Raw genomic sequence first — 25,108 nt, forward strand, 5'->3', positions numbered from 1 at the left:
TATTGGTCAGGCTGGTCTCAAACTCCTGACAGCAGGTGATCTGCCTGCCTTGGCTTCCCAAAGTGCTGGGATTACAGGTGTGAACCACTGTGCCTAGCCATTTTGTAGTTTTCATTTTATAAGTTTCACAAGTGTTTGTTAAATGTATCCCTAAGAAGCATTTTATTCTTTGGTGCTATTGTAAATGGATGTTTCTCTTTTTTCTCTCATTTTGTTGAGACAGGGTCTCACTCTGTTGTCCAGGCCAGAGTGCAGGGACACAGTCTCCACTTACTGCAGCCTTTTGACCTCCCAGGCTCAGATGATCCTCCCAGCTCTGCCTCCCATGCACCACCACACCTGGCTCATTTTTGTTATTTTTTTGTAGAGATCGGGTTTTGCCATGCTGCCCAGGCTGATAGCAAACTCCTGAGTTCAAGGCATCCGCCCACCTCAGCCTCCCAAAGTGCTAGGAATACAGGCATGAGCCACTTCGCGTGACCTTGCCTTTACTCTGATAGTTTAGAAAACTATAAAATTCTATTGTATTTCCTCTCGGTATTTAAAAGATATTACTGCATTGTTTTCTTGCTCCTATAGTTCCTGATGAAATCTCTGCCATTAGTTTGTTGTTCTTTCATAGATAGTCTATATTCCTCTCTGGTTAAAAAATGTTGTCTCTCTAGCCTTGATACTGTATGGTTACACTATGCTGAGTTTAGATATGGATTTGTTTTTATTTATGCTGCTGGTACATGGATGGCACTGTCAGTGTGATCTGTGTCTCTTCATTTCTGGAAAGTCTCAATACATTTTCAAATACTGTGACAAATCAAAAAACATGGCTGAGGCAGAAGGAAGTAATGGTTTATAAGTTGTACTCACTTTTTTTTTTTTTTTTTTGGAGACAGTCTTGCTCTTTCACCAGGGTTGGAGTGCAGTGGCAGGATCTTGGCTCACTGCAACCTCCACCTCCTGGGTTCAAGCGATTCTTGTGCCTCAGCCTCCTGAGTAGCTGAGATTACAGATGTGTGCCACCATGCCCAGCTAATTTTTTGTATTTTTAGAAGAAAGGGGTTTCTGGGGGGGGGGGGGGTTATAAAAAAAAAAAATAAAAGAAGGGTTTCACTGTGTTGGTCAGGCTGGTTTCAAACTCCTGACCTCAAATGATCTGCCTGCCTCTGCCTCCCAAGGTGTTGGGATTATGGGCGTGAGCCACTGTGCCCTGCTGTACTCACTCTTAATTATTATATGGTATCTATGTAAACATACTGTAGACTTAAGAGTTTTAAAACATTCTTTACCCACCAAAGTGTCCTATGCTCTATTTTCTCACACCACAGAAACCTTAGCTTTGCCACGCACAGTGGCTCAGGCCTGTAATCCCAACTTTGGGAGACCAAGGCCGGGTAGATCACCTCAGGTCAGGAGTTCAAGACCAAGCTGGCTATCATGGCAAAACCCTGCCTCTACGAAAAATACAAAAATTAGCTGGGTGTGGTGATAAGCATCTGCAATTCCAGCCACTCGGGAGGCTAAGGCAGGAGAATGACTTGAACCTGGGAGGTGGAGGTTGCAGTGAGCTGAGGTCGCACTGTCGCACTCCAGCCTCTGCGACAGGAGGGAAACTGCATCTCAAAAACAAACAAAAAACCAAAAAACCTTAGCCTTTGTGAGCAGGCAGCAGTCCATATTGCTGTCCTTGCACTCAGTGGTTTAAAACCAAAATTGATTCTGACATTTTCTGAATTAAGACTTCAGGGCAGCTTCCCTTTCTCCTCTCCTACTTCTAGGGGCCATCTTTCTAACTGCCGTCTTACTTCTACATGGTTAAAATGGAAAATTTCACATTCTAGCTGTAGAATAATTAGAAATGTTGAAAATCAACATCTGGGAATTACATTATTAAGCCTAAGCCATTGCTGCTGAGCCTGTGATGGTGATAATTCCCTCATCTTTGTATTTTCCAAAGACGGCCTCGACATAACCTCCCTCCTCTATGCTCGTCTCACAGGGTGTTAGTTGCTTTGCCCCCTTAACTCTGGCGGAGGCTGTGACTACCGCAGAGGTGATGCTAACCAACTGCCAGGTCGTTAAGAAGCAATGCGCTTTCCCCTTTCACTCCAGAATGCTAGCCTTTGGAACCTCCTGCTGTAGACTCGTGTGTGGTTCTCCTATTACAAAATTCATATGCTGAAGTCCTTGGGTATAAAGCTTACCAGGAGTTAATGCAAGTTCAATGAGGTCATGAGGGTGGATCCCTGATCCAACAGGATCAGTGCCCTCATGAAGAAACACCAGAGAGAGCTCTCTGTCTGCCAGGTCAGGTCACAGTGAGAAGACAGCCATTTGCAAGCCAGGAAGAGGGCCTCACCAGGAACTGAGTCAGGCCGCATCTTAATGTCAGACTTCCTAGCCTCCAAAACTATCAGAAATAAATGTCTATTGGCAAAGCCACAAGGCTGGTGTTTTGCTAGGGCAGCCTGAGCAGACTAATGCAACCTCCTCATCCCCTCTCCTGCCTACCATGCTGTGAGAAAGCTCAAGAAGCCAGTGAGAAGAACGGAGGCCCCTGGCTCACAGTCCGGGATGGGCTCCAGCCTTCAACCAGTCCAGACTGGGTGGCCGCACAAACCAGATTTCTCCAACCTGGATCCTCCAGCTCCAGTCAGGGCGCCCCAGCTGGCACCATGTGAACCAGAAATGAGGTGCCCCAACAAGACCCTGTCCAAATTGCAGATTCTCGAGCAAAACAAATTATTTTTAGCCACTGAGTTTTGGAGTTGTCATGCAGCAATAGACAGCTGATATATTTGCTTGTAAACTTTTTGCCTTCCCACGTACTGCAAATCAGAAAATGTCTTTATTACATCCTTATACTTGGTAACCAATTCTGTGTTGACAATTGTTTCACCTCTAAATTTTGAATGCATTTCTTCACTGTCTTCTGGCATCCCATGTTGCTGATGAGAAGTGATGCCCTCTGATTCTTCATCTCTTGAAGGAATTCTGTATTTTCCTCTTTGGAAACCTTTAGGGTCTTCCGCTGATCCTTGCTCTCCCGGTATTTTATACCACTGTGTCTTGGTGTAGGTCCTTTGCTGTTCACCCTATGGGGCGCTCAGTGCCTCCTTTTACCCAGAGGTCAAAATCCTTGAAGACTGGGAAATGTACGATTTCTTGGCCAGGTGTGGTGGCTCACATCTGTAATTCCAGCACTTTGGGAGGCCGAGGTCGAGATGGGCGGATCATGAGGTTAAGAGATCAAGACCATCCTGGCCAACATGGTGAAATCCCATCTCTACTAAAAATACAAAAAATAGCTGGATGTGGTGGTGCATGCCTTCAGTCCAAGCTACTTGGTAGGAGCTACTGAGGCAGGAGAATCGCTAGAACCCAGAAGGCAGAGGTTGCAGTGAGCTGAGATCACACCATTGCACTCCTGCCTGGGCGAAAGGAGGAGACTGTCTCAAAAAAAATTTTTTTTTCCTTTGGCATTTTCTTCCTCTCTGGCATTCCTGTTAGTTTGGTACTGGACTTGAACTTCTTTTTTTTTTTTTTTTTTTTGTGGGGGTTTGGTTTTTGTTACCCAGGCTGGAGTGCAATGGTGCGATCTCGGCTCACCGCAACCTCCGCCTCCTGGGTTCAGGCAATTCTCCTGCCTCAGCCTCCTGAGTAGCTGGGATTACAGGCACGCACCACCATGCCCAGCTAATGTTTTGTATTTTTAGTAGAGACTGGGTTTCACCATGTTGACCAGGATGGTCTCGATCTCTTGACCTCGTGATCCACCCGCCTCGGCCTCCCAAAGTGCTGGGATTACAGGCTTGAGCCACCGCGCCCGGCCTGGACTTGAACTTCTAAGCTCATCTTTTCTTGCTTATTTTCTGAGTTCCTTAATTTTATCTTCCAACTAAACTTACTCCTGGGCTCAGGTGATTCTCCCACCTCGACCTTCCAACGTGCTGGGTTTATAAACTCTTTCTTTCTTTCTTTTTTTGAGAGAGTCTCACTCTGTAGCCCAGTCAGGAGTGCAGTGGTGCAATCTCAGCTCACTGCAACCTCTGCCTCCCAGGTTCAAGCAATTCTCCTGCCTCAGCCTCCCAAGTAGCTGGGATTACAGAAGCACGCCACCACACCTGGCTAAAATTTGTATTTTGAGTAGAGGCGCGGTTTCACCTGTTGGCCAGGCTGGTCTCAAACTCCTGACCTTAGTGATTCACCAGCCTCAGCCTCCCAAAGTGCTGGGATTACTGACGCGAGCCACCGCACCTGGAGGAAGCTTAGCTTCTTAAAGGACTCGGCAATGCACAATGAGAAAACATTCAGAAGGAAGCAGAGAGAACGCCAGAACCTTCTTGAGGACGGAAGGGTGTGGGGAGGCCGGGATAGTCACCTGTGCGGAGCCATCATGGACACGGAGTGGTGGAGAGACAAATCTTCCTCGCTGGACAGGTGCGGATCCCTGCGGTGCGCTGGGGAATGCACACGGGGCGGGGTGGAGCACTGTGAACCGGCGGCCCACGGGGCGGGCGGGCGCACCAGGTAGCTTTGGGCTCTGCAAGTCCCTCCCTGACCTTGGGGAGGTGACCCCAGTGCCACGACGGTTTCTAGCAGCAGTCACTGTCCTGGGCGCGTCCGGCGCTCTAGCCCAGGTGGAGAGGTCACAACGGAGTGACCAAGGGTGTCCCATTATCACCCCTCTACAGGTAAGGAAACTGAGGCAGGAGAAGCGAAGCAACTCGCCCCAAGAATGGTCTGTGCCGGTCGCTCCTCCAAGGCCTGGTGCGCCCCAGCCTGTGCGCGGGATCCTGGGCGGGGTCTCGGTGCGGACCCGGCTTCGCGGTGTGGCCAGCGCGGGGGCATCCCCGACCCACGAGGACAAAGCTGAGAGCCTGGGCGGCGGCGGCGAATCCCCAGGGCCAGGGGGAGGGCGCCGGGCCTCACCGGCGGGCTCGGACCAGGGCTGCGCGCGGCAGAGCCCAAGGGAGACGCCGCCCGGCCGCCGTCCCGTCGGAGACGCCGCCCGGCCAGCCCCACAGACCGGAAGGCCCGCGAGGGCGCGACGCGACTGCGACCACGTGGCCCGGCCGCCCCGCCGCGCAGCCCGCCGGGAGACGCAGGCCGAGCCGTTCGGGAGCTGGACTCGGTGTCCCAGAGAGCCTCGCGGCGCGCATGCGATCCGCACCCCACCGCGCGGCCTGCTGGGACTTGTAGTCCGGCGCCGGCAGGCTTCCGGGCCTGGAGTGGGCGATAGGACTCCGAGTCCCAGAGAGCCGTGCGCGGGCCCCGACGCTGAGCACCGCCCTCGTCGTCGCCGCCTCTGGGCTTTCTCCGGTCGCCGCCGCCACCACCGTTGCTTCGCGGGCTGGGAGGCCCGGCGTCCGCGGGCGAACGGAGGCTGCGGGTGGGAGCCTTCGCGGGCACTGCGGAGCGGGCCGGGGGAGGCCGGGATGGAGCCCCTCGGAGGTGGGCGCGCTGCCGGGCGGGGCGCCTGCGGCGAGTGGGGAGGGGGCGGAGGGAGGGGACCGGGGCGGGGCTCGGTGGCGGGGACACCGGGGCGGGGGCAACGGGAGGAAGCAGCCTCGGAGGAGGTGGGGGCGGGGATGGGAGGGGCGGCGAGCCCCGGGGCGCCTGGGCGTTAGGCCCGGGCGTGGCGGGGCGGCGGCGGCCTGGGGGTCTCCCGGGGCCCCCTCTGCAGCCCGCCGCCCCGGAGCTCGTTCTGGGATGACTGAACCGGGCACCGAGCGCTCCTGCTGTCCCTCGCAGCGGACTGACGCGGCGGGGGCCAAGGAGACGGCTCCGCGCCTCCTGGCGGGATCCCGACCCTCCTGGGGCTGCCGGCGGAGCGTCTGAGGCGGCACGGCCATGGCTCACCTCCGGGGATTTGCCAACCAGGTGAGGAGGGCGCAGGTCAGGGAGGCCCGCCGTGTCTCACCGAGGGGCGCCAGGGTCTCCCGGGGCTCGGGGGCGCCACGCTGCGGCGGGCCGTGGGGTGAGGAAAGGGGCGCGCGTCGTGCGCCCAGCAGAGCCGTCCCGCGGTGGGCGCGGGCGGGGGCGGCGCGTGGAGAGACGCCCGCTCGGCGGGGGGAGCCTCACGGCAGCACCCGAAGGCAGTGGAAGGTCAGAGCTGGGTGGGCAGGGGCTGTGGGGAGACCCCGACGGGCGCCGAGGTGCAGGGAAGCAGGGAACACGTGTGCGCTTTGCCCAGGGGAAGGTGGGAAGGCCGCTCTGGGCAGAACCGTTTCGTACCCGCTGCGGGCGGCTGCCCAAAGATGAGACTCATCTTTCTTCTTTGGATTCTGCTCATTCCCACCGTGGAGCCGCCTTGGGGCGTCTGGCCTTGAGTTTTAACGGGCGGCCTCGGAGGGACCCACCACGGCGAGCCCTGGCAGTGTGTGCCAGGGAAGGAGGGTGGGGACAGCCAGCCTGGGGACTTGCACCTGTACCCTTCCCGACGTTTACATCTTAGCTGTTTGGTTTTGCTCTCCTTGAAGCCTTGGCTCTGCTTAAGGTGTTGAAATCGCCGCTAAAAAGTGTGGCCCTCCTTGCTCCCTCCTGTGTGCTGAATCCTTGCGAGTTGCGCCTGCAGTGGAACAGGAAACGCGTCTGTCCGCACAGGGGCAGGGACCGGAGTCAGGGCTGCTCTGGAGGAAACCAGGCCAGCCTAGAGACCCGGAACACCATGTGCAGCTGTTGGGCCAGGCATCCTGGACCTGCTGTGGTCACAGATGGGGATTGGAGCATGCTGACTGATGCTGAATTACGCTAACAGATTTTTGGTTTGCTTTTGACATTCTGTACTGGTAACTTACATGACTAAGGTACTGGAAGAAAAATCTGCCACCAGTTAATTTTTTTAAATTAAAAAAAATTTTTTTTTGAGACAGAGTTTCACTCTTGTTGCCCAGGCTGGAGTGCAGTGGTGCAATCGTGGCTCACTGCAACCTCTGCCTCCCACATTCAAGCCATTCTCCTGCCTCAGCCACCTGAGTAGGTGGGATTACAGGCATGTGCCACCACACCCGGCTAATTTTGTATTTTTAGTAGAGACGGAGTTTCACCATGTTGATCAGGCTGGTCTCGAACTCCTCACCTCAAGTGATCTGCTCACCTTGGCCTTCCAAAGTGCTACGATTACAGGCATGAGCCACCATACCCAGCCACCAGTTTAAGAACTGCAGAAATGGCTCCTCTGGGTCCCGGGATGAGAAATTGGAGCTCTGAGGTACCCTGTGACTTTGCACTGTTGGTTGTTGGTGTGATCAGACCCAGGGGAGGGAGTGCAGGCACATTGGAGAAGGGACTCCAAAGGTAGGAAACACCTTTTGTCCTTTTAGGGGTCCCTCTGTCCCAGGCTGGAACGAGAGACTTGACTTCAGATAGTGGCAGGAAACCTGAGGGGCTGTGGTTTTCTCCTGAGATGGTTGCCATGGTGTTCTGAGCCCTGTGGGGCAGCCCCTTCGTGGGAGGGTGGGGCGCATTCCCCATGCAGCCTGTGCTTCTGCCTGAGGCGTCTCGCCTCTACCTGGCCAATTCTGCCTGGCCCTGGAGAGCCCGAACAGCTGTGCAGTGCCAGAGCACTGTATCAGCGCTCAGCTGCTGCCTATCAGGTGGCAGCTGGGGACGTCTCCGGTACATGTGCTGGGTCACTCCCCTTGTTTTGTGGGGCAACACTAACAGCAGACACACTGGCTAGTGGAGGCCCCAAACCTGGCGGCCCCAAACCTGGCAGCCCCAGGGCTGAAGTGAAGAACAGGTGTCCACCGCCAGAGTCAGTTGAGTGGCCTAAGTCGTGCAGACCACAGCTGTTATATCCAGAAGAGGGTTCTCAGCCTCCGTGGCGGGGTCCCATTTACCCCTGTGATATCCTCGCAGGGCCAGCATCACAGCCACAAGGGTTCCTATCACGCAGTTTCTGCTTGGGTTGATGAGCCCCAGCTCTGGCTTAGGGGTCCACTGTGCTCTCCTGCTCTGAAGCACTAGAGGTCTGAGTGCCCACCCAGGGGTTTCCCTTCTTGGGCTGCTGTGGTGGAGCACACCCAGCTCCAGGCCCTGTGTGGGGAGCAACATGGCCTCAGCAGAGAACAGAGCAGAGCAGGAGAATGTGGCCTCCTGAGGCTGGGCCTGCAGGCTGATGGGTTTAGTGGAGCTGTGTCCTAGGGCCCCAGTAAGTGCTGATGGGCTGAGCAAACAAGGAGGATTCGAGGCCCCCTTGGGCCTGCTGGGGCAGGAGCAGGCAGAAGAGGGGCTGCTGCTGTGGATCACCTGAGGTCAGGAGTTTGAGACCAGCCTGGCCAACATGGTGAAACCGGTCTCTACAAAAATACAAAAAAGAGTTAGCTGGGCATAATGGTGGGTGCCTGTAATCCCAGCTACTCGGGAGGTTGGGGTGGGAGAGTTAGTGGAATGCGGGAGGTGGAGGTTGCAGCAAGCCGAGATTGCGCCACTGCACTCCAGCCTGGGCGACAGTGAAACTCTGTCTCAAAAGAAAAAGCAAATAGAAGAGGGGCTGCTCCTTAACCTCGTCCTGCGCCTGGCAGCCAAGACTGGGCCTCCACCAGAAATGGAGATGGCGCTCTCTATGCCAGGAGGGCAATGTTTTCACACTGACCTCTTACTTGTGACAGCCTGTGGGCTGTTGAGCTTACGCTCTGACATGCACCTGTGGTCTCAGCTACTCAGGAGGCCAAGGAGACCAGCCTGGGCAACACAGCAAGACCCTCATCCCAAAAAAAGAAAAAAAGAGATTGCATGTTCTGGGTTGACTTTCCTTTCAGATAGGGGCTGATTCTGATTTGATCTGTGCCGCCCACCCCCAACCTGGAGACAGCTGAGCACCCGTGACTTGTCAGCCACACTGGAGTGAATTTTTCCTGGCTTCTCTTTAGAACACATGGTCAGCAGCATGTGTTCGAAAGAGAAGGGGCAGGGGCAGACACAGCTCACCTGGGCCAGCACGAAGTCAGCTCTCTCTATCCGGCCAAGTTTCTTGACCTTGGCTTTGGGGACTCCTGGTAGCAGTGGGCTCAAGGCACCCCTGTTGTCACCTCCATGGGTACTGGCTTTAGGACTGGGCTGGTGGTACTGATGAGGGAGTGAGAAGGGTCACTTGACTGGACCAGCTGTCTCAACTGGTCAGACGTTTGGGCTGAGCCAGGGTCTGTGTGGACACTGCAGCTGGCCTGCCCCGGCTGCTGCATGGAGGCCGTGTGCTCAGCGCCAGGTCTTGACCAGCCAGCCTTGCAGGGAAGGGTTAGGTGGCCTCTGGCCCTTCCGCATCCGCCTTTTCTTCTCCAGAGTTCTGTCACCTCAGGGCCTGGCAGGTGCTAAGAAAGGGATGTGTAGCAGCGTGTTTCAAGATGGGGGCCTGTGTGCCGCCCCTTCCACCCTTCTGGTTACAAACCTTGGGAGGGCAGCTAACTGGCAGTTTCACATGGAAATGTCACCTCAGGGTGGGACAATGTCCAGTCAGCCTCGACCAAGTGCTCTGCTGGGCTTGGGCCTGTGGCGGCCCCAGCACACAGGTGTCCAGAGGGCGAGTGTGAGGGCTGCGTGTGGTGCACCCCATCCTTGGAGGGCATGGTCTCCCCAGGAACTTGGAGGGCAGCCCCACCCAGGGACCTGTCCTGTCTCAGCACCAGAATGAGTTGGGCATCAGTGTTTCTGTGACATAGTCACTCTGCCTTTTTATGCTTTGCCACACTAAATTGGCATTAAGATCCTGTCATAGGGGAGGGGTTGGGCATGGTGGTTCATGCCTGTAATCCCAGTGCTTTGGGAGGCCAAGGTGGGCGGATCACCTGAGGTCAAGAGTTCAAGACCAGCCTGGCCAACATGGTGAAACCTTATCTCTACTAAAAATAGAAAAAATTAGCTGAGCATGGTGGCGCACGCCTGTAATTCTAGCTATTCACGAGGCTGAGGCAGGAGAATCACTTGAACTCAGGAGGCAGAGGTTGCAGTGAGCCAAGATCGTACACTGCACTCCATCCTGGGTGACAGAGTGAGACTCCCATCTCAAAAAAAAAAAAGTGGGTGGAGGCCTGAGGACGTACCTCTCCTGGCTTCCCCTGGACTCTGGGCCACAGGCCAGGCCCCTTCCACACCAGTGGCTCAGAAACTTTCCAGCATTGCTGCTTTAAATCTGAGGACTGTGTGAGGCAGCTTTCTGCATCAAGAAAGCATCAGTTTCTAACTCCATGCTGGTGTAGCTGTCAGGAGGACTGATTTGGGAGTGAGGGAAGCCCTTTCTAAGTATGTGGCTTTCAGGAGTGAAGGAGAACTTGGTTAACACATACCGAGGTTTTTGGTTTTTGATGAATTAGTTTTTTAAATTTTTTCTTATTTCTTTTGGGATGGAATTTCGCTCCTGTTGCTCAGGCTGGTGCGTCCTAGGTACAAGTGATTCTCCTGTCTCAGTCTCCCAAGTGACTCGGATTACAGGCATGCCCCGCTGTGCCCCGCTAATTTTTTTGTATTTATTAGAGTCAAGGTTTTACTGTGTTAGGCTGGTCACAAACTCCTGACCTCAGGTGATCCACCCACCTTGGCCTCCCAAAGTGCTGGGATTTCAGGTGTGCACCAATGTGCCTGGCCTGATGTTTTGTTTTTGTTTTTGAGACGGAGCCTCGCTCTGTCGCCCAGGCTGGGGTACAGTGGCGCCATCAGTGCTCACTGCAACCTCCGCCTCCCGGGTTCAAGCAATTCTCCTGCCTCAGCCTCCTGAGTAGCTGGGACTACAGGTGTGCACCACCGCACCTGGCTAATTTTTTAAAATTTTTAGTAGAGACGGGTTTTCACCATATTGGCCAGGCTGGTCTTGAACTTTTGACCTCAGGTGATCTGCCCACCTGGGCTTCCCAAAGTGTTGGGATTACAGACGTGAGCCACTGTGCCTGGCCCTAATTAGTCTATTTTTTTAGTAGTTTCAGATTTACAGCAAATTAAGAGTTCCCAAATCTACCCTCATCCCCAGGGGCTGTTGACCTATTAAGATCTCTCATGGGGCTGGCCCGCCTTTAGGGTTAGGTGAGGCAGCCTTCCGGCCTGTCATCACCTAAGGCTCCTGGTTCCCGGCAGGTTCATTGAGTTGGCTTGGCCGCTTCCTACTTTCTGGGGACTTTTTCCCTTGCGTGGAAGTTGTTTAGGTTTCGAACAAAAAGGGATAAATGAAAGCAGAGAAGAATTGAGGTGCGCTCCCTCGTGCTCCCCCTTCCTTACAGGTCCCTCCCTATCAGGGCGGCCTCTGCCTGTCCCCCGCCCGCCTCTTGTGACCGGCACTGTCTGCCCTCTCTCCACTGGCCTGCAGCACTCTCGCGTGGATCCGGAGGAGCTCTTTACCAAGCTCGACCGCATTGGCAAGGGCTCGTTTGGGGAGGTCTACAAGGGCATCGATAACCACACCAAGGAGGTGGTGGCCATCAAGATCATCGACCTGGAGGAGGCAGAGGACGAGATTGAGGACATCCAGCAGGAGATCACCGTGCTCAGCCAGTGCGACAGCCCCTACATCACCCGCTACTTCGGCTCCTACCTGAAGGTGCCTGTCGGAGGCAGGGGCCCTGCTGGTGCTGGGTCCGACCCTTTTCCATGTCAGAGGGACGGAGTGACATGCCGGGGCGGGGCGGGGGGGGGGGGGGGGGGGGGGGGCAAGGCGGCCATGACAGTTCAGTGCACGCCCTCCAGGAAATTGCCCCAGGGTGGGTGGGGTGTGAGCAGGGTCCACGGGGGTAAGTCGGCTCTGAATGGCCATTGGGGCCCACTTGCCTGCTTGTGGGAGTGGCATGAGGGTGCTGCTAGGAGCCCTCGGGGGGCCCCTGCTAGCAGTGGTGAGTGGGTCTGTGAGGGACAAGTGACGGGTGGTGCCCAGGGTCGGGTGTAGTGAACGCTCTGGCCATCCTGCCCAGGAGGATGATGGGTATGTCGGCCTTGTGTCTGCCGGGCATTCTCTCTTCCCGGCCCTGCAGCACTGGGTCAGCAGCCTGGTTTTCTACGGGGTCTTGGTGAAGTGGATTCAGCCACTGCTCTGTGTATTCAATCCGTCCTCCGAGTGTCCGTAGCAGGGGTGTGGCAGGAGGGGAGATGGGCAAGGCCGAGGGAGCCCTTTCCTGTTTAGGGTTCCTGGCAGGGGTGGGACCAATGGGGCCTGTGACTCCCACCCCGGAGCCTGCCCTTCCTCCTGCTGCCAAATGCTGATGGGCTTGTCTCCGGTCCCAGAGCACCAAGCTGTGGATCATCATGGAGTACCTGGGTGGCGGCTCTGCGCTGGACCTGGTGAGGCATAGGCCATGGCAGTGGGGGTCGTGCAGTGTCCGAGTCCCCTGCCCCTCAGACTCGGGCTCCAGGGGCCCCCTCTGGTGTCATGCGGAGTTAGGTGTTAATTAGGAATCCTCTAAAGCAAAAATGAACTGAACTGCCGTCCGCACGCCTGCCCAGTTGGTGCTGAAAGGGTCCTGGCTGTAGGAGTGGGTGGGGACAGCACGCTGGGAGATGGCTGGGGCCCTGTCTTTCTGCCACACGACAGTAAGGTGAAGCTGGCTTATATGCTTCAGAGTGAGCCTCTACTGCCCCACTCCCGTCTGAGACCTAGTTCTGTTTGAGAGGTAAAGGAACATGAAGCCCCCAGCTCTGCAGGGACAGCCCTCCCCAGTCAGAGGAGTAGGACTCAGGCTGTCCCACCTTCTCTCCAGCTGAAGCCAGGCCCCCTGGAGGAGACATACATCGCCACAATCCTGCGGGAGATTCTGAAGGGCCTGGATTATCTGCACTCCGAGCGAAAGATCCACCGAGACATCAAAGGTCCTGCTGGGGTGGACGTGGCTCTTGTGCTGTCCTGAGCCCCGCTGACCTGAGGGGCTGGCCTGTGAGGGGCAGGTGGCTGGTGGTGCTCAGGGTCTGGGCTACAGAGAACCCTGTGGCCACCCTGAAACTGAGCAGTCCTGTCTTGCTCCATTTCCAGAAGATGCTGCTCATGACGGTTTCCCTATACGCTGAGGAAACCAGCGGTGCACCCAGTGTAGAAAGGGGCCACACTTAGATGGAGCTGTTGGTTCCCGCCTGTGGCTCGTGGCATGATGGCCGGTGTAGACTGAGTAGCCCCGGCCTGTGGTCTGGTCCTGCTGAGTGCAGAGAAGAGGCTGGGCCAGCCCATGGGGAGGGACTTGCCACCGGCACCGAGCCATCCCTGTCGTGTAGGGGACAAGTCTGGTGGAGCAGGGGGCTTCTTGGCAGGCCTGTGTTGGCCACACCCTGGGTCAGGGTCACCTCTGCACTGGCCCCCAGTGGGTGAAGTAGCTCTGTTGTTGGGATTTGTTGTAAAAACCAAATGCGGGGAGAGCCCTGGAGCCTTCGGCCTCCTGCTGGCAGTACCCCTGTGGCCCTAGGTGGCCCTGGGTTTGAGAGTGGCAAGGGGGGCTGAGGTCCTGAGGACAGCTTTGCTGTGCCCTGGGAGGCCAGGTGGATGGTACCCTGGCCCTTCTCAGGGGACCCTGGGTGGAGCCATGTGGAGCCTGGGATGACACCTGCCTGTCCTGTGTCAAGCAGCTGCCAACGTGCTGCTCTCAGAGCAGGGGGATGTGAAGCTGGCGGACTTTGGGGTGGCCGGTCAGCTTACAGACACGCAGATCAAGAGGAACACATTTGTGGGCACCCCCTTCTGGATGGCGCCTGAGGTCATCAAGCAGTCCGCCTACGACTTCAAGGTGGGTGCAGTGGGCGGGCGGGCAGGTGTGGGCTCTGGTGCACCCGGCTCAGGTGCTCAGGGCAGCAACAGTCCTGTGTTCTCTCCAGGCCGACATCTGGTCCCTGGGGATCACGGCCATTGAGCTGGCCAAGGGGGAGCCTCCAAACTCTGACCTCCACCCCATGCGCGTCCTGTTCCTGATTCCCAAGAACAGCCCACCCACGCTGGAGGGCCAGCACAGCAAGCCCTTCAAGGAGTTCGTGGAGGCCTGCCTCAACAAGGACCCCCGATTTGTAAGGCCCGCCTTTGTCCCGGCCCGTTCCTGACGGACACATGGAGGGAGGGCGTTCGCTCAGGGAGGGCAGCACAGCCCAGAGGCCTCAGCGCCCCCAGCCTCACAGCTGTGAGGACCCGCCGCGGTCCAGGCTGCCTCACGTTCGCTTCCCTGAGGCAGAGCTCGGCGGGTCCCGATGACCTGTGTTCTGACCCCCCGCAGCGGCCCACAGCCAAGGAGCTCCTGAAGCACAAGTTCATCACACGCTACACCAAGAAGACCTCCTTCCTCACGGAGCTCATCGACCGTTACAAGCGCTGGAAGTCTGAGGGGCATGGCGAGGAGTCCAGCTCTGAGGACTCGGATGTGTAGGGGCCTGGTTTGTCCTCATGGTGACCCTAGGTGCTTTGACGGGGGTAGTCCCCACTCCAGGGCAGGTGTGGGTGCTGGGGTTGAGGGTGACCAGGTGTGGTGTTGGGACAGGGCCTGCTATGGCATCTGCTGGATGCCATGGCCTGGCAAAGCCCCACCCGGTGCCATGAGGTGTGCCCTGAGGCTCTCATGCCTCCTGCCCTCTCCCCACTGGCCCTGGTAACTCCTCATCCTCTTCAGTGATGGCGAGGCGGAGGACGGGGAGCAGGGCCCAATCTGGACATTCCCCCCCACCATCCGGCCAAGTCCACACAGCAAGCTTCACAAGGGGACGGCCCTGCACGGCTCACAGAAGGTCTGTCCCTGGCCTGGCCTCTGCCCCACATGCACCCTCTGGGGCCCAGCTTGGTCCACCCGCTGTCTGGGGCTTGGACAAGGAGGTTGGGAAAGGCAAGGGTGGTTTGAAGCCCATGGTGGCGCTGGGCCTGGTGTGGAGACCCCAAGCCCAGCATGTTCTGGGAACATGAGGGACTTACTTGGAGCCGAATTTGTGAGGGGAGGGTGGGAGTCGCAGGCCCTTGGACTCAGGCCATCTGGGTCGCTTGATGGTTTTGGAGCCAGTCCTGGGCGTGTGCCTGACAGGCTGCTCCCAGCCTCCGTCCCTTCAGGGCCAGAGCCTGGGCAGCGGTGGGAGTGCCCTGCTTGCCGCCCGCACCGCCCTGCTCACCCTGGGCCTCCACCTCCTCTGCAGCCTGTGGAGCCCGTCAAGAGGCAGCCAAGGTCCCAGTGCCTGTCCACGCTGGTCAGGCCCGTCTTCGGAGAGGTGAGGACGGGGCTGGGGCTGGGGCTGGGCTTGGGGTTCCGCCAGGGACAAGGCTGTGACGCTGCCCCTTGGAGTTGTCTCCTCACAGCGTCATGGGGCAGTTTCAGTTTCTAGGTCTCCTGCAGCTGATTATGGGCTGGGTTTTCTGAGGAAGGAGCAGAATCTGCTGCGGTGACTCCCTTTGTGTGGGTTCCCATGGTGACTTTTCTTAACATGCAAACACAGATGACTCTTCTATAGAGAAGGCAGAGAAGGTGTAGTCGGGGTCCATCACAGGGCAGGTGCCTCCCTCTTAGTCATGTGATGCTGCATCCACGTCACCTCCTGATGGGCAGTCAGCACCATCCCCAGAAATGTGATGCAGCCAGGATCTCTGCCCAGGGCTTGGCCAGTGGGCCTGGGCACAGGTGTGGCCTCCAGGAGCCCCACCTGGAGCCTGGGAGGGAGGATGGAGGATGTTGGTGAGGTGGTGACAGCAGAGCCTGCCTGAGGACGGCAGAGGGTGCAGCACAGTCCAGGGACATCGGCCCCAGCTCAGCAGGAAGCAGCCACTCAGGCCCAGGTCCTGGGCAGCCTGCGGATCTAGTCACAGCTCCCAGAGGGTGGGTGACACCCGGGGACAGGAGCTGGTGTCCTGATGGTGGCCAGATCTGGGGTGTGTGTCAGTGGCCTGGTCACGCAGTGAGCTTGGAGTTTCTGGGCTTCATGTTTTTTTGGGTCTGACTGGACCCATTCAGTGGCTTCCATGACCCTCAGCTGGGAGGAAGCCATCTGGTCCCCTCCTGAGAACCAAGGCCTGAAACTCCCTGGAGTGCAGAGGGTAGGAGGTGTGGGGAAGGACCCCTAGGGTTCCCATTGGCGGGGTGGGGGCTGAGGCTTCCTTGGGCCGCCTTCCTGGCTTGCTGAAGGGCTCCTGGGTGTGGGTCCTGGGCGAAGGCCCTGAAGGCCTCTAGCACAACTCTGGCTGAGCAAAGCAGCGGGCTGTCCTGGGGTCCTCGGTCAGGCGTGCGTGGTCTCTCCACAGCTCAAAGAGAAGCACAAGCAGAGCGGCGGCAGCGTAGGCGCGCTGGAGGAGCTGGAGAACGCTTTCAGCCTGGCCGAGGAGTCCTGCCCCGGCATCTCGGACAAGCTGATGGTGCACCTGGTGGAGCGAGTGCAGAGGTGAGGGCGGCCCTGCCATGGGGTCGGGGAAAGCGTCCCCACGAAGAAGCAGCTGGATGTGGGGGGAGGTCCAGCAGTCACTTGTGGGCGTGGCTGCGTTTGGCACTGCGTGGGTTCACTTCACTCTGGGAAGGGCTGGCATGGCGTCCTTTCTTGTTTGGACGCAGCTCTCAGGGCCAGGAGCCTTTGGGGCTGGTGACAGTGGGCAGGGCCTTTCCAGTCAAGTGTCTCAGGGACCTGGCCTCAGTGGCCACACGGCCGTCCTCAGCGGGCCTCTGCCTCTCCACCTGGCAGCTCCCAGGAGCTGCTCTGACACTGTAGTAGCAAAACATCAGAGCTGCCCCTGTGCTGAGTCAAGTCAGCAAAGGGACAGGGAGGGACAGACACTGGGTCTTCCGCCGCCCACTGGACTTAAGGTCCAGCCACCACGCTGCTGGCAGATGCGCCAAGTCCTGGCCCACACACGGGGACCCCCTTCCTGGCACCCTGGGCAGCAGCTCTCAGGGTGGGTCTGGGCCAGTCAGTGCTGCTCCTGAGACCCTGTGCCTTGGAGACACCTTCAGACCCACGTGCTGCGGTGGCTTGTCAGGGCGGCACTGCAGACTGCACACCCAAGAGGCCAGCAGGAGCCTGGGCACAGAGGTGGACGCACAGCGGTGGGCTCTCTCTCTACAGGTTTTCACACAACAGAAACCACCTGACATCCACCCGCTGAAGCACACTGCTGTTCAGAGAGGGCACAGGAGGTCCTTTGTTTTTGTTCTGAGCTCCATGATAACTGCTGACTTGGAAGGTGCCCCATGCTGTGTCGTGCCTCAGGGACACGTCAGATCCTGTGGGCCTCGCGTGCCAGGTCACCGTCTCCTTCCACCCCTGCATTGTGCCGTCTTGCACGTCGGGGGATTGCTGTTCCACGTGCCCGCTGCCCCGCTTCGCTCCTGGCCCAGCAGTGGAGTCCACCGGGGCTCCAGCAGCCGGCATGGCCCTCGGGAGTTACGCCTGGCTCTTCTGCACTCACACAGCCCCACGGCTGCTCGGACCAAGGAGCAGAGCAACTATCGGCAGCTCTGCCTCCTCCTCCCGCGAGGTGGGGAGAGGCAACGGGGCAGCCCCCAGAGGAGTGCCCTGGCCACTGTCCTCCCGGGGCCCATCATGGCCACAGATTTGCCTTGTGGTGTTGGATCAGGTACTGTGTCTGCTCATAAGTACTTGTGTCATCCAGAATGTTTTGTTTTTTAAGAAAATGGAATTTGTTTCCTTAAATATTCTGAGGCTAATATGTTAGTTTTCATAGAACACTGAGAGGCCCCTGCCACTTTCAATAAAGACCTGACTTGGAGACATGCAGGTGTGTGGCAGGGCCCGGGCCGTGCGGGGCTGCTGCGTCCCTGGTCCCTAGTCCTTATCACAGCACGCAGGGACTGCAGGGAACTTCCCTGTGACTGATTCCTGGGCTCTGCTTGACACACTGGAAGGAGAACAGAGCAGGCAAGAGGAGTGTGCAGGTGGGTGGGCATATGTTTTTAATCAAACGTGTGTGAACAAAGCAGTCGCCCGTCTACTTCCCATTAGAAGGAATGCTGGGCACTAATAAATTAGAGGACCCCACCCTCCCAGGGCACAGGGGGACTTTGGTTTCTGCTTCTCCAGCGGTACATGGGGAACAGGCGTGGCTTCTGCCAGAGTCTTGTGTAGCTGTGACCTGCAGGCCAGGCCCCTGGGGCTGCCAGTTGTTGGCTCACCAGAGGGAAGGTCAGCACGGCTGTGCCATACTTGTCTGAGAGGGTCCTGGCAGTGGGTGTGCAGGGCACATGGCAGGGCCTGCTTTCCAGTGCTCGCTCTAGGCCAGTCCTCAGCAGGCACCCTGCTGGGAGTGGGGGGGGGGGACAGGATGTGCCCAGGCTTTGGTCTGATGCCCAGAGCAGTGCTCACGCCCTGTCTTTGTCTTTGACTTTGAGCCACGGGCCTGGGGCTTGAGTGGCTCTGAGCCTGAGACCTGCACATTTTTCCCAGGGCCCCAGATAGCTGCTGGCATGCGCTAGGGCTTGAGAGGAGATGAAACCCCTCCAGGATGCCACACGAGGCCCACCCACACTGTCGGTGCCAGTGGGGATCCAATGCCAGGGGCCATGGCCCCTTCCCATCTGTCGAGAAGCCTCAGGACAGTGGCCGCCTCTGTGTCCTTCCGTTCTTGGTAGTTGTGTGCAAACCCGGGCAGGTTGTCATTCCTTCTTCTCCCTGACTGTCCCCTCCATCCCTGAGGAGGTTCGGGGGCTGCTCTGCACGATGCTCCCGGTCGAGCTGCTGGCCCCCTCGATCACCTCCATCCACCTGGAGGAGAGGGCGGCCATCAGAGCAGTGAGTGGGCTTGTGCGCAGACACCGTCCCAAGAACAACCCAGGATTCAGGACAGGCAGGACAAAAGAAGGGTTTAAAACCTGGGGCTGGGCACGGTGGCTCATGCCTGTAACTCTAGCACTTTAGGAGGCCAAGGCGGGTGGATCACTGAGGTCAGGAGTTTGAGACCAGCCTGGCCAACATGGTGAAACCCCGTCTCCACTAAAAATACAAAAATTAGCCAGGCGTGGTGGCACATGCGTGTAATCTCAGCTACTCGGGAGGCTGAGGCAGGAGAATCACTTGAACCCTGGAGGCGCAGGTTGCAGTGAGCCAAGATTGCGCCACTGGGCAACAGGGAGACTCCATCTCAAAAAAAAGAAAATCTGGAGCATTGCTCAGGCCTTGCTTTCTAGGATCCAGAAGATTTGCCTCCAACACCATGATGAGTGCAAACGGTGGGGCTGAGGAGACACCCGTGTTCCTTGGGGCCCTAGTCAGGCCTGGCTAGCTGACCAGGGTCACCTCCTGCAAAATTACCTTTCAAACGTGTACTTGCTCTCAGCCCGGAAGAAGTAGACGTGGGATTTGAACTGGAGCTTGAAGACGTAGTCTTTGTGTATGCCATCGGCCTCCCTGGGGACACTCACGCTGTAGCCCAGCAGCGGGAGGCTGGCCAGTGGGTAGTCATCCTGGAAGACAGCACAGGGACATGGGTTCCAGGGGCTGGGTTGCAGCAGGGAGGGCCCATTCCTCTGATACTTGCACCATGGTGGCACGTACAGATGCCAAGGGAGCCAGCTTCCCTGTTCCCACAGCATGGGGTGTGTGGGCAAAGCAAGGGAGGACAGCCCAAATACAAAAGGGACACAGCTGAGCGGGGCGAGTATCCACCAGCTTCACCTGCATCCGGCTCCAGTGAAACCCTGCCTGGTACCTGGTGAGTTTTGTAGAAGAACAAACAGAAGTTGGTAAAGACGACCCAGAGCTTCTGCCAGCCATGACTGTTTTTGAACTTTCTCAGCAGATACCCTGAAAGCTGGTTCTGTCAATAAAGGAAAAGCACAGGTGCATCAGCCGGGACCCCCAGCCCCATCTGCCTGGGGCCTTGTGGGAGTGGGTTTGCTCCCCAAGACTAACCACCTGCAGGGTTTCTCCGGCCAAGGCCTGACTGGAGCCCGAGGTGAATGGTTTTGGAGCACCGAGAGGGGTGCCGGGGAGGTGTGTTTGGGAGGGCTTTTCTCAGCTCCACCACATACCTGCTCCAGGCCCCAAGGACACACCCTGCCTGCTGGACTTCATCAGACATCAGACCTGAAACACTCTTCAAAGAGGATTTGAGTGGATGAGGGGGACTTTCCGTACCAACTTCTACCAAGGGGAGAGTAGGAGGCAGCTCTCTGGGGCCAACCCTGCCTACTGGTACCCTCCTGAGGCCCCCTCCTCAGCAGCCGAGTGTAGAGAAGCCGGGACGCTTCCAGATGCACTGAGGGGTGCTCACAAGGTTGTACCTCGACAGCTGTACTGTGGTCCGCCCTGGACACGCTGGTGTTCCGGTACCAGCACACGTGCACTGTAGTGTTGGCCCGGTGCTGGCCTTGCTCCTCCAGGGAGCTGCGGGCGCCCCGAGCATCCTCTTCTGACTCCTGCTCCAGAGATACCTCGTTTGGGGATCCTGGGGAGAAGTCAGCAGTGTCTAATACGGGGGACCCCCTGCGGCCTTTGCTCACCAGTATTTCTACCCCTTGGGCTCCTCTGGGGCTGCCCTAGGAAATGGGGACCCCTTGATGCTAGACCAGCTGCTGGCAGAGAACAAAACCACACACAGATGCTTCTGCCACAGCAGTCCGATTAACCCCTCCTGCCCAGGCATGAGGCGTAGCCTGGAACGTTCCTTGTGGAAGGAACGGGCTTGTGTGGGAGCTTAGCGGGCCAGTAGTGATGAAGGAAAACAATTTCCATAAAAAGCCTCTTTAGGTATAGAGGGGTCTCCTGGGAGGTCGTGGCCAGCACTCACTGGGAGGACGAGTGTACACGGCGCTGCCTGGCAGTGCAGGGGCTGTGTCACCGCCGCTCTTCGCTGCTTGGATTGCGGAGTTCAGGTCCAGCATCCACTTCTCCTTCTCCAGCCGAGTGCTGCGGGGAGGGCGAGGCTCAGTGGATCTGCTCTCCTTGGTGTGGGACCCTGGCCCTCAGGGGAGAGCAAGCCGTCAGGGCACCTGTTTGCCCACTTTCTGCTCTGCCCCTCTTGGGTGGAGAGGACTGTGGAAAATGTGTCCCCTCCAGCGAGAACAGCAGGGAGGAGGACTGAGAGGGCCCTGCACCAGCCTGACCCCAGGTGCTGTGACAGGGCTGGGGAGGCAGGGCAGGGCCCCGGTGCTGGAACAGGGTGAAACAATGTTCTCTGCATCTCTGATGCTGACATGCAAGAAGGGCCCCGGTTCATCATCAAGTGGACATTTCCTGGGGGGAGCTGAGTGCCCTGTGCTCTCTGATGCTGGCCAGGGCACTGCAGAGTCACAGCGGAGACTCCTCAGAGCAGTGTGGTGCTGGTGACCACGCAGGGTTCCCTGCATCCCGGCCACCAGATGAGCTCAGTGTCATTCTTGTGTAGATCTGATTCAGCGAGGAGGGAGCTGTTTCCGCTTCTGTCTCATGCAAGTCTGTACCTCTCTGGAACTGGGAGGCAGGGTTCTCCTGGGCTGGGTGTAGCCGCCCTGCTGGGGTTTTGACCGCTAGCTGTTGGCACTTCTTGACTTGAGGGTTGGGAAGCGCGTGTGCCCTGGGACACCACAGGAACCTGCGCGCTCACCCACCCTGTCTTTGGAGGCACTGTGAACCAGAGGGAAGAGGGAGCAGCTCCACAGCACTGGGGCCTACCACTTGTAGGGGGCTCTCAGGGTCGGCAAGCAGCCCTGCGCCTACAAGGGAGAGACTGCTCCTTCGGTTGCGTAACTTGGAAACAGAGCTCAGAGTCAAAGGGGCACAACCCCAGGAGGCTCCATGACCTCTCAGAGGACTCAGAGGCTCACGGGAAGGAAGTCCCCACCCCTCCATCCAGGGCTGCCCAGGATGGAGACGTGGAAGACCCTTACCTGGCTGCCACCACGATTGTTTTCTGAGCTGCATAGATGGTGAAACAGTGTGGAACGGACCACTCGTTCTCACTTTCTTCCACCTGTGGATGGGAGAAAAGGTCCAAGTCTTGTGACCAGGAAGGAACTGACAGCCGAAGCCTGAGCATGATACAAGGTGACTGCTGGCAATGCTAGGTGGGGCTTGTCCAGTGCTGTCTAAGTGCACAGAGACTCTACAAGAGGCCAAGGAGGACACTGGCATCCCTGCGCCATGGCAGCTGCACCCCAGGGGGTGAGCCATGGGCCAGAGGGCACCCAGCTACTCACCGGGGGGTCCAGTACTATTAGCTGAAAATCAAGCAAAGGAAAAAACATTGAGCATTGTCATTATCCAAAAGGGAGTGAGACAATTCATTTATGAACCAAAGATCAAAACCTAAAAGAGCCAGATTCAAAGAAAACCCATGGGGATTAATTTCAGTTATAAGTGGTTAGATGAAGTGATTCCAAAATAAAATATGACCAAATCCAATCTAAAAGCACATACAGGAATTTTCCCATGACCAAGTAAGGTTGTTTTGGGAATGCAAGGATGGTTCAGCATCAGAAAGCTGACTGACAACATTCATCCTATCAGAAGTCAAAGAGAAAAAGGACAATCCGTTCTCTACATGCTGAAAATGCCTTGGCCAAAATCCAAGGTGTTATTTCTGATAATACCTCTTAGAAACCAAAGGAAACTGTGCTAATGTGATAAAGATGATCTTTTCAAGCCAAGGGCCATCATCCTTCCCTTAACAAACGAGGGCCAGCTCTCTGTCCCCAGGACCAGCCAGTTACCAACAGCTCCACAAAATGGACAGCTTCCCTGTGCACAGCCCGATACACCAACCAAGCCTCTCACTGGACGTAAAAAATCTGACTCAACATAAGCAAGGGCAGGCAAAACACTGTCCAGATAGTCTTCCCCTAAGTTAACACCTACATTTAATGCAATTTCAACTGAAATCTCCATGATGTTTTTGGGAAGAATTTGTCCAATGACTTAAAAGATTACTTGGAAGAAGTAAATTCTTGAGAATAGCAAATAACGTTTTTTAGGAGACAATAAGGGATTGAATGTGTTCACCCAAACAGTGACCATCTCATATGACACCACTAATTAGAGAGTGGACTGTGGTGGGCAGACAGTAATGGAGCAGAATGCCCAAAAAGAACTTAAGTGCAAAGACAAAAGCTTCCATTTGGTAAAAGAGTCTTTGAGATCACAGAACATGAAGGATTCAACAAATACTGGGGAGAAATGTTACATCCCAATCCAGTATCTATCAAAACAAATTCTAGGCAGATTAATTAGATGAGAAAAATGAAACCACAAAAAGGTGTCAATATAATACTGGCACAGGGAAGAACTTCCTGAGCCCATACAAAGGACAGAAACCCTCACGGAAAAGACGGCCAAAGCCGACCGACAGATCCTGCTTCCTCAACTTTATGATGGTGTGAAAGTGATAAGCATTCAGTAGAAACAACTTCAAGTGGCCGTGCAACCATTCTGTTTTTTACTTTCAGTATAGTATTCAATCAGTTACGTGAGATAGTCAGCACTTGGTTATAAAACAGGCTCATGCTAGATGATTTTGCCCAACTGTAAGATGATGTATGTTCCAAGCACATTTAGAGTAGGCTAGGCTAAGCTGTGACATCAGACAGGTTAAGTGTATTAAATGCTTTTTCTTTTTTTCCCTTTCTTTTTGAGACGGAGTCTTCCTGTGTCCCTCAGGCCGGAGTGCAGTGGCGTGATCTCGGCTGACTGCAACCTCTGCCTCCCAGGTTCATGCAGTGCTTGTGCGTCAGCCTCCCAAGTAGCTGGGCCTACAGGTGCCTGCCAGCACGCCCAGCTAATTTTTGTATTTTTAGTAGAGACGAGGTTTCACCATGTTGGGCAGGCTGGTCTCAAACTCCTGACCTCGGGTGACTCACCCACCTCAGCCTCCCAAAGTGCTGAGATTACAGGTATGAGCCACCGTGCCCTGTTAAATGCATATTTGACTATGATATTGTCCTCTTATAATGGGTTTACCAGGGCATAGCCCCATCATAAGTGGAGGAGTGTCTGTAGACATACATGTTTCAATTCACTCCTTCAACAAGCATTTGCTGGGTTCCCCAAATGTGCCAGATGCCATTCCAGAGTAAGAGAAACAGCCGATCAAGACGGAGTTTAAATTTTACAAGGTGAAACCAAACTGCTGGCAAAGTAAAAAGGCAATTACTAGCTGGGAAAATAATTTGTGACTTAACAGGGTGGTGAGCATTTTCACCATATAAAGATTTCACAAATGTGTACACAAAACTCTCAGACCAATGGAGATCAGAGTGACCAGCATGCTGAGTGATTCCCAAGAGGAAAAGCACGGCATGCAGGACACAGGGACCAGGCTGGCCTCACCGACAGCCCACAGGAATGCAAAGTGAAATGATGGGGCTGCTGACCTCACCCAGTTGGGAAGAATAAGAGAGATGGGTGCCCAGCACTTTCCACGGCAGAGGGAAAGATGATGTTTAGACCTAGCTCCTGCAGGTGAGCAGGTCGGCTGGCGCAGGTGCTCCAACAGCAATTTAGCAGGAGCACCCAAAGCCGTAAACACCTTTGCTCAAACAAAGCTACATTCTGGAATTGATGAAGGACATAATGAAGGATGTGCAGAAAGACAGACCCAACAGTGTTACGGTCCCCAACAACCAGCCACAGCCAGGCACAAACTGGGGCTGCTGTGAGAGGAGGGAAAACCAGTGCCCTGACAAGACCGCCCGTGGGTGACGGCGACTGTACCGCAGACACCTGCAGCCATCACTGCCGCGTGCGGCAATAATGAAGGAGGTTGTTTTTTATTCTTTAAGAGATGGGGCCTCACTCTGTCACCGAGGCTGGAGTGCAGTGGCATGATCATGGCTCACTGCAGCCTTGACCTCCTGGGCTTAAGCCATTATCCCACCTCAGCCTCCCAAGTAGCTGGGACTACAGGCACATGCCTCTATGCTAATTAAAAAACGTTTTTGTAGAGATGGGATTTCACCATGTTCCCCGGGCTGGCTTCAAACTCTCAGCTTCAAGCAATCCTATTGCCTTGACCTCCTAAAGTGTTGGCATTCACTGTGCCTGGCCAGTGATGAGTGATTTCTATCTTACACTTCCAATTATTTTTTTCTATAATAAAGGTGCAATTTGTAAAGCATACTTTAAAACACATGGGGTCTGCTTCCAGTGGTGGCAGATGAGCTAATTCAAACTGACTTCCTCTTGCTGAGAGCCTGAAAAATGGAATTAAATTGTACAAACACCTGTCTGAGGGTTTTGGTGCTCATTGTCAGGAGGAGGCAGTGCAGAGGGATGGGAG

The 25,108-nt window shown here is 56.1% G+C and overlaps 2 protein-coding genes across 7 annotated transcripts in view; one reads left to right on the forward strand and one right to left on the reverse strand.

The window, feature by feature from the left end:
* Positions 1-5,192: 5,192 nt before the first annotated feature.
* Positions 5,193-17,636, forward strand: STK25 (serine/threonine kinase 25). Of its 3 annotated transcripts, none has more exons than XM_032269521.1 (12): positions 5,193-5,386; positions 5,749-5,877; positions 11,291-11,521; positions 12,199-12,255; positions 12,672-12,780; positions 13,525-13,682; positions 13,771-13,956; positions 14,160-14,305; positions 14,550-14,664; positions 15,061-15,132; positions 16,157-16,293; positions 16,969-17,636. In XM_032269521.1, the coding sequence occupies exons 2-12, from the start codon at positions 5,848-5,850 to the stop codon at positions 17,006-17,008; spliced, it is 1,281 nt and encodes a 426-aa protein (XP_032125412.1). In that variant the 5' UTR covers positions 5,193-5,386; positions 5,749-5,847; the 3' UTR covers positions 17,009-17,636. The 3 variants fall into 3 exon arrangements, with proteins under 3 accessions (XP_032125412.1, XP_032125411.1, XP_032125410.1); XM_032269520.1 differs by having other exon boundaries at positions 5,196-5,448; XM_032269519.1 differs by lacking the exons at positions 5,193-5,386; positions 5,749-5,877 and adding an exon at positions 9,017-9,037.
* A 157-nt stretch (positions 17,637-17,793) lies between these two features.
* The window catches only part of FARP2 (FERM, ARH/RhoGEF and pleckstrin domain protein 2), a 143,818-nt gene continuing 136,503 nt past the window's right edge, over positions 17,794-25,108 (reverse strand). For 2 of the 4 annotated variants that reach the window (XM_032269514.1, XM_032269515.1), the window contains 7 exons: positions 22,035-22,055; positions 21,726-21,808; positions 20,648-20,766; positions 20,142-20,305; positions 19,568-19,675; positions 19,171-19,322; positions 17,794-18,624 (listed from right to left, as the gene is read on the reverse strand). In XM_032269514.1, coding sequence (XP_032125405.1) covers positions 18,516-18,624; positions 19,171-19,322; positions 19,568-19,675; positions 20,142-20,305; positions 20,648-20,766; positions 21,726-21,808; positions 22,035-22,055 — 756 coding nt within the window. In that variant the 3' untranslated portion in view covers positions 17,794-18,515. The remainder of the gene's footprint in view (positions 18,625-19,170; positions 19,323-19,567; positions 19,676-20,141; positions 20,306-20,647; positions 20,767-21,725; positions 21,809-22,034; positions 22,056-25,108) is intronic. The other 2 variants (XM_032269517.1, XM_032269516.1) reach the window with 1 other exon arrangement.

This window comes from Sapajus apella, unplaced genomic scaffold (genome assembly GCF_009761245.1).
Source record: "Sapajus apella isolate SASKATOON/1434 unplaced genomic scaffold, GSC_monkey_1.0 scaffold194, whole genome shotgun sequence".
Lineage (NCBI taxonomy): Eukaryota > Metazoa > Chordata > Mammalia > Primates > Cebidae > Sapajus > Sapajus apella.

What these genes read in the sequence shown, in the direction of transcription:
- STK25 (XM_032269521.1), top strand. Translation starts at nt 5,848, where the DNA reads ATGGCTCACCTCCGGGGATTTGCCAACCAG. An exon ending in GATCCACCGAGACATCAAAG is followed by an intron (nt 12,781 to 13,524) that starts GTCCTGCTGGGG and finishes TGTGTCAAGCAG; the next exon opens with CTGCCAACGTGCTGCTCTCA. An exon ending in TCAACAAGGACCCCCGATTT is followed by an intron (nt 13,957 to 14,159) that starts GTAAGGCCCGCC and finishes GACCCCCCGCAG; the next exon opens with CGGCCCACAGCCAAGGAGCT.